This window comes from Capsicum annuum, chromosome 1 (assembly GCF_002878395.1).
Source record: "Capsicum annuum cultivar UCD-10X-F1 chromosome 1, UCD10Xv1.1, whole genome shotgun sequence".
In the NCBI taxonomy this organism is placed as follows: domain Eukaryota; kingdom Viridiplantae; phylum Streptophyta; class Magnoliopsida; order Solanales; family Solanaceae; genus Capsicum; species Capsicum annuum.
In genome coordinates, this window is record NC_061111.1 from 10627678 (window position 1) to 10636186 (window position 8509).

The 8509-nt window shown below is 31.5% G+C and overlaps 1 protein-coding gene across 1 annotated transcript; it reads right to left on the reverse strand.

Annotated features, from left to right (window-relative positions):
• Positions 1–2799: 2799 nt before the first annotated feature.
• Positions 2800–4922, reverse strand: LOC107852960 (pre-mRNA-splicing factor ISY1 homolog). The gene is made up of 2 exons (XM_047393596.1): positions 4691–4922; positions 2800–3205 (listed from the first exon to the last, which is right to left on the reverse strand). The coding sequence occupies exons 1-2, from the start codon at positions 4912–4914 to the stop codon at positions 3178–3180; spliced, it is 252 nt and encodes an 83-aa protein (XP_047249552.1). The 5' UTR covers positions 4915–4922; the 3' UTR covers positions 2800–3177.
• Positions 4923–8509: the final 3587 nt, after the last annotated feature.

The window sequence follows — 8509 nt, forward strand, 5'->3', positions numbered from 1 at the left end:
ATGAAAAAGAATTGAGAAAAAAAGAGAAAATGGTCTATTACCCCCCAGCCTTTAGTCGAAATCCCAAGTACACACTTAACCTTTAAAAGAGACCTATTACCCCCCTAAACTTTTTTTTACCGAATTTATTACCCCCCAATTGCTGATCTGTCAACATAAATCAATTAATAAGGCATCCATGCATTTCACGCTCCTGGGTCCACGTCAATATTCTCATTTTTCTTTACAAAAATTATCTCATCTCCATTCCCTTTCAACCTTTCATTTTCAAGAATTTTTTTTCATCTTCCTCTCTCCTCTCTCTTAACACCACAATTTGTTCTTTTAAAAATAAAAATAAAAATTGGTGTTGTAATTTAACTTTTGGTTGTGGATTTGCAAACTTTTGGAGCTCCATCGAGGAGAAAACAGTAGGAAACAGATTCGTTTTTGCCGGAATAACTCCGAATTTTCTCAAGTTATTCCTGAGTTGCTTTCTTTGCTACTTCTACTGAAACTAACAACTGATCCTTGAGTTCTGTTACTTAGATCCTATTTTAAAAAAAAAAACATAAGTGAAGAAGACGACGTCTACTGCAAAGTTTAGATCTTTTGATTAATTTTCACTTGTTGAAAGTTGAAAAATGAAATTTTTTGGGTGTCTTGTATTGATGCACATTCATGAAATTGAAACAATGATAGAAATTTTAGGAAAGTCGGAAAGTCGGGGTGATAAATAATTGAAATAATTTCTCGTCATTGTCGACGGTGGAGACAATAATTTTGAAGAACTCGTAGCGGCAATTTTGAAAAGAGGTGAAAAAGATGTTGGACGAACGATGCTATTGAAAATTCACAAAAAAAGATTTGAGAAGATGATGGTGCAGATTTAATTATTGAAGGAAAATGGCAACAAAAAAGATGAAGAAAAGGATGCCATTGATGAATTTATTTTTGGAGCTTTTTTAGAACAATGAAAGGAGAAAATGTTTTATTTGTTAATGATAAAAGAAAGAGTTCTCTGCTAAAAGAAGACACATAGACAATCCATAGATTAAAATGCTTGTTTATGTGCTGGGTACGTGGAGACTTCAATTCTTGCTTCTTTTAATTTTGCTTTTCTGGACTCTGTTGCGTCTTGTATAGTTTGGAGTAATGAATCATGTATAATTTGCTCCATTTCACTTCATTGATGGCTTTAGCCTTACGTTTTGAGCCCATTGTCAAGTTCTTGGATGAGAAAGATAATGAAATTTGAGATAAGGAGGATGAGGAATCAACATTAATGAATTCAAGAAAGATGAGAAAGATAATGAAATTGGAGATTAGGAAGATGAGAAATATCATTAATGAGTTCTTGGATTTTTCTGTTTTGAGAAAGAGAAGAAGACAAAAAAAAAGGTCTTTTATTAGGTGGAGAAGAAAACATTTTTAATCATTAAAAATAATGAAATGTATTATACATGTGGCATTTAAAAATATTGATTTTGAATGATTGAAGCCTCAGCTGACGCGTCTATTGAGGGTGTTCTCACCACCCATGACAGCACAGCAATTAGAGGGGTACTAAATGCAGTTAAAAAAATGTTTAGAGGGGTAATGAGACTTTTGTAAAGGTTGAGTGTGTAATTGGTATTTCGACTGAAGGTTAGGGGGTAATAGACAATTTTCTCAGAAAAAAATGATGAAGTTAATTCAACATAAGATAAAATCTCGATTTGGATCATTAAAGACTTTAATCCTCAAAACTACCACTAAAATAAAAAGGAAAATAGTGTTGGTGCATGCATGTGTCTGAAACTAAAACGAAAATCTAAAATGAACTCTGCAAAAAAAACATTCTTTCAATTTATCCAAAAAAAAAAATAATTTGATTAATATTAGAAATATTGAGATATGTTCGAACTACTTGTAAGAAAAATAAAATAAAAATTAAAAACAAGAATAGCAATAAGACTAAAAAAAGTTTACAAATATAATATGTAATATTAATTTTGGACCCGGGCTTAGCACGGCATAATGAGAAATTCTTTGAGGCACAAAATAGAGAAAACATAGTTGACACCTTGTAGTCAATTAAATATTGACATTTAGAAAGAGTTTTGTTTCTATCACCTATCATTGAATAAACTGTACAAAGAAAAAATGTACAACTATTGCTTGTTTGAAAGTCTTTCGAAGAATGCCAGAAGACATTTTTCGAAAATCCATTACAAATGAATCCTCAAATGGGTCCAACATCTCTTTTCTATATATGCAAATCCTAGCTAAATCTCCATACTATGAAACAAAACTAGATGACAGTTGTCCATGGGCGCATGGACTCAATATTTATTTATATGTATCTATGTGAAACTGCTTTTGAGTGTAGATTTAATCTCAGCAATGCATAATCTCAAGGCAAGAGAAGAGAGTATTGTGTAGCTGATATTGTTTAGGTTGACATGATTACACCGTCCATATATATATATACACATTTACATAATGATAGATCAGAAATTAGTTTTGTCCAAAAAAACAAAAATAGTAATATTGCAGTTACTATATCGTTGTTCTTGGCAGTTATGCAGCTATAGGGTTGCCATGATTGAAAAGATACTTAAAATCACCTTGATAACGTTCAATCGAGATTAAAATCAATATTGAACAGCGAAATTAAACAACACAAATTAAAGGATGGTTGAGAAAAGATGGGAAGAGAAAAAAGAATGACTCAATCGAAGCAATTGAATCAAGGGAGAAGAGAAGTTGATTAACTACAAATTGAGAAACAAATTTGAATCCACAAATGAGTGACTCAATATGAAATCAAGTAAAAGAGTTCTAAAATCAACAATGAAAATCCATCCATCACTAACCTAGATTAATGTACTACACTAAGCCTAAAGGGATTCCACCCTACACTCTCAAAGAAGTTCAACTTTCAATTCATCAAAGTCTAGATGAGAAATGGCTAACGCAACTGTTACAGTTCTTGTCTTTACAGAAATGGCTTATTACAAAAATAGCCCAAAGTGACTATTTAGGAAATAACCCACAAGTGCCCTTCTTGATTGCCCGAATGTCATATTGATAATCCATGGTCTTGTGTATTCGTTGCTCCATAGCTTCCTCTAGGCTCACCAAGCTATTATCCATATATGGAAGCTCATCCTAATGTGCTCCAAGCTAACCATGCTGGTATCATCCTCCCCTTTTTTAAAAGAATTCATTCTCAAATTTGAACCTTACAAAAACATACGAAGGATAAGCAACCAAGAAATCCTGATAGTATGAGGATTAGAACAAGGGTTGACACCAATTTCATCATGTCAAGGAGGCATAAATTTGAAATACAACCAAGAATCCCTTGCGTTCAATAAGAGTAATGCATTGTACAACACATGAAGAATCCAACTATGAGCAATATCATGAAACTAGGGGTGAGCATAAAAACTGGAGAATTAAAAAATCAAATCGAATCGAATTAGTTTATTCATCGATTCAATCTTTTATCGGTAGTTCGATTTACGGGTAATGGTTTCGAAGAATCGAACTTTTATTAATTAAATTTTTTAAAAATATCTTTAAATCTGAAATGATCCTTCTTTATTTTTTTAAATTTTCAAATAAAGAGTTAAAACCGCTCTCTGTTTTTCTCTTTTTTAATTTTTCTCAATTAAAAATGTACAACAAAATGTATCATTTGCATTGTGAATGTCACGGACAAAGATTTACATGATCATATTATAAAAGATTAGACATGATGAGGGTGTGTTTGGTAGGCTGGAAAATTAAGATTTCATGGAAAAAAAAATATATTTTTTGGGAAAAATAGAGTTTGATATAACAGTTTAAGACTTTGATCTCAAACTTTGATAATTTGGTCCTCATTTATTTCTCATATGCACTGAAAATTGAACAAAACTGAATCGAACTGAACTGAACTAATTCAGTTCGGTGTTCGATGCACACTTTTCCAAAATCGAAAATAATTGAAGAACCTAACCAAAATTTGATAAAATAGAATCGAAGAATTGGAACAAAGAAGCGACAAAAATCGTGAGACACAATTGTTTCCCTGTTCCGCCATAAAACCATACCAAAGGTGGTGTGACCATTGGTTCAAACACCCATAAGGGTTTACAAGACCCACGTAATTTGGCCACAAAAGCAAATAGACCGACCCAAAAAACTCCTGCCTTTATATAAAACAAATCAAATACAAACATGGACTTCATCTTCTACTCACTGGTGGTAATGTTCTTCTTCAACTCTTTTAGTCAATTAAGGTTGCACTCTGTTGTTTTTTCCTGTCTTTTTGCTGCTGATTTGTGGAAACCATAAGTTGTAAGAACAATAACCTAAAGTGAATTATAAGAGTACGAAAATACAGACTATAGGCAGCAAAAAATATCATATATTCATGTTGTTCTTACAAATCATAGGCAGCACAAGACAATATGGTTCAAAGGGAACCGAGGTTCAAACTAAAAACAATACAAACCATACAGAGGACAAGTTTGTTTCCGACAATAGGCATACTTTTTTTTTGGATTGAATAAAATAAACTAGCAAGCACCATATCCTGAACAATTCAAATTTCAGTTTTTTAAGATGCTAAGGGCAATAAAAGCTCATAAAAACAGAGTATCATCAGTACATTAAGAAGAAACCATACGTAGAGACCATATGCTCGATCTGCGTAGTACGCAGTTTAACCCAGGCCTACCTTTGAATGTTGAGTATGGCCTTAGTTTCCATTTGTTCTTCCTTTAAAAACTCACTGCAATAATACTTGCTCAGAAGCTCCATCTTCTTCTTCTGTACCACCATTCTTTCAATCTCCTTCTCATCAGGCAATGGGACGTGTACCACAAATTCATCTTTTTCCAACAATAAATTTTCTTCCACTAGCTCGGTGTTTTCCTTTTGCATAGCTGCGGCAGCCCGCATCTTCTTAACCTAAACAGTCACTCAATTTTAGGTTTTTATCTTACTTAACTTTAAACTCACTCAACTTTAGATATTTTACTCAAAAAGTCACTCAACCCATTTTATTATTATGTTAACTAATTTTTGTTTACGTAAAATATTTTTTAATAACAAAATTCTAAAAAATATAAAATATTCATTTAATATCCTTTTACTCTTTCTTTCATTTGAAACTCAACTGTTTGCTAGGGTTTTTTAATATATAAAAAAATATTATTAAAGGGGTCATATCCTTTTCGTAAAGTCCAAACTTATTCGTTACTCTCCATTTTTTTTATATGCTCTATATGTATTTCGTGAGTCAATTTAACTAAGTTTCAAATCTAAATTAGATTAGATTAATTTAGTTCTTTAAAACAAAAAATTTATTAAATTAAGAAATATATCTTAAAATATTGATCAAAATTTATATTATTTGCTTTTAAGAAAAATATATAAAAAGAAATGAAGGAAGTAATATTTAAACGACTACCTTTGTACTGTCTAACTGGATGCGAAATGTAAAAAAAAAAATAAAAAAATACTATTAAAACTTGTGGTTTTAAAATTAAGTATAGATATTTATGTGTTTTAAATAAATTGTAGTGCAAATATTTAATTCGTGTGACTATAAATTATCTTTTGGAATATAAAATGTGTACTTTAAAGTTATTTTTTTTTCAGTTTCAATTTATTTACCTTAATTTTATTTGCAAGTAGTTTAAAAAGCAAAAGAATTTTTGTAAAATTTTATGATCTTAAATTCTTTTAAATGTAGGTATCAAATGAAAGAAAGGAGAATGAAAGAAAAGGTAAAAGGGCCATTAAATGGATATTTATATTTTTCAGAATTTTTTTATTAAAAAAAAAATTATATTAGTAAAAATTAGTTAAAAAAATTAATAAAATAAATTGGGTTATTTTTTGAGTAAAATATCTAAAGTTGAGTAATTTTTTAAATAAAGTTTAAAGTTAAGTGATTTTTTGGGACAAAAGTTTAAAGTTGAGTTACCATTAACTCGAAATGTCAGGCCATCCATATTTACAAGGCCTATAGTGCTAATAAAACTCTAATCCCAATTTGATTAGGAATAGGAAAAAACAAAATTTATTCCTGTGAACCCAATTTGATTAGAAATGGGAAAACCAAAACATACTAACTTTTGTCTGATTTTAACCTCTGTTTTTTCTTTTTTACTTTCCACACGTGTTACCTTTTCCAGCAAGGTGAAATCAACCAAAACCTATACATTGCACCTTTTATTTATATACGTTCTTCACAAACAAAATTACTAAGTATTATCTTCTGCCACAACTCATGAAGGTTTTTGCTATGAAGCCCAAAAGAAGAACCGAGATTGTTTCTACTACCGGTAATTCACATATTCCTGATGAAATTCTGTTTGATATTCTTACAAGGATTCCATCAGTCAAGTCTCTGTTGCGATTTAGGTGCGTCTCTAAATCGTTTTGCTCCATTATATCCCAATCCTCATTCACTGAAGCACATCATCAAAAAGGTTCATCGAATCATCTAGTTGCCAGTTTCCCAGGTCGTTTCACTCGTCAAACTTTGATTGGTAATTTAGAGAACGAGAAAAAAGCTCATAAAAACAACTTTCAATTAGGTTTTTCCTTATTTGACTATCTGAATGAGCCATATTTTCTTAAACTTCTCTATCTTGTATCTCTCAATGGCCTAATTTGCCTATGGAACAATAGTAATGATGTTGCAGTTTGCAATCCTTTTACAAGACAACATGTTTTTCTTCCTAAAGTGATCATGACGCAAACAGTTGTCTTCAATTGTTGCTTCTTGGGTCTTGATCCCACCACCAAGAAACACAAAGTTCTTATGGCACAACAGTTTTCTAATTCAACTCCACACTGGAATATATTTACTCTCGGGGTGGACAAGTCGTGGAGAGAAATTCACTGTTGAGCAAAATTTTTCCCTACGATGAAGAGTTGTGCTCATATCGATGGCGTCATTTACTCTGTAAATTTGTATGACTTTGTACATGACGATCACATAGCTGCATTCAGTGTTGCATAAGAAAATTTTAGAATGATCTCGTTGCCTCACGGGGTGAAATTGTCCCTTTCACTCTCTTCACCAACAATAGTGGAGATAAAGGGAGAAGTTGCACTTGTAGATCACAATAGTTTTAACCACGATGGCAAGATAATTGTCCTGTATATTTTAATTGATGGAACAATATGCATGGGAGAAGCAGCAAATAATTGAGCTACCATCAAAGTTTTACAATATAAAAGAGAAATTTAGGCACTATCAATTTACGTCCACGCCTAAAGGAGAGATTGTAATATATGATTCTATCCTTGAACATCAATTCAGATTTTTCTGAGTTTATGTACTCATTCTTGTTCTTCTATGACATGACTGGAATGGAATGGACAAAATTCGAGTTATGTGGAGTTGATCAACAAAATTTCATAGAGATGCATGATAGCGTTTGGCTTAATCTTGTGGAGACTATTTGGTCCTTGAAATAACGCAACCATTTGATTTTAGTTTTGTTAATTCTAGGATTTAATTTGTTTGGGTAATTCTATCTTATTAGTATCATGACTACTCGTCTGTGTTACGTATATATGTAACTGAACTGTTTTTTTCTATAGTTTAAGACCTTCATGAAATGAAATTTCTTTTATAATAGTTGACCTGAATAGAGTATAATAATTGAGGAACGTTCATGTTGGCCTGCTCCAATATGTTTGGACACAACATGCATCTTTACTTTTTCTGGGTGTTAACACTTACAATATAGTGACATGCCTTACTAAAAGAAGATCAAGGGTTAAGTTATGTAATCCCCAGCTAAAATTAACCTATTATAACCAGAACTTATTTTTTCAAACCTGAGCATATGCTGAAAAATTTATAGATGGAGGTAGATGGAACATTCAGAAAATGAGGGACACTGGGTGATTCTTCCCATTTGTTTAGATTTGGTAGAAAGAGTTACATGTTATCTGTTGCTGATGAGAAGTGACACATATTCCGTGAATTTAATCGGGATATATGAAAGCTTGACCAAACACCACGTCAATAAAAAAAATTAGTATGCCTTTTGACTCTATTGTGACAAGTACTTTGGAAAAAATGGACCCTTTTGATTTAAAAAAAAAAAAAACTTCGGAAAAAATGGAATAGCATAAATGGAGTATAGTTTAGTTGATTTTAAGGCTTAAGCTAATCATGTCAAGTGAGGTTGAAAGAAAAAATAATAGGGTCAGTTTGGTAATTTAGAAATTGATCCTGCTAGTCATATCTGTACAGATGAAGAAAAACTACTTCTGCAGACCTCAAAGCAGACAAATCCATAAAGACAATGATGAGATAAAACAAAACAATGGCTTTATTTAAGGATCCTTAATTAATTGAAGACAAAACAAATCCTTAAAATAATAAAAAGAATTCAGAAGAAGCACAAAGAGAAACAAGGCACCAGCTGGTCTATGTTTTAATTCTCCAAAAGTTACATATTTTGAAATAATTCTCCAATAACTTCTGAATTCACCAAAAGTATGATATTCTTTCCGTTTTAATTTA

Bases quoted from the DNA above. Each gene is read 5' to 3' on its own strand.
- LOC107852960 (XM_047393596.1), bottom strand. From the start codon at position 4,914: ATGCGGGCTGCCGCAGCTATGCAAAAGGAAAACACCGAGCTAGTGGAA. The intron at 3,206-4,690 runs GTAGGCCTGGGT...TGTTTTTGTAAG, and splicing joins GCCATACTCAACATTCAAAG to GTTCAAATTTGAGAATGAAT.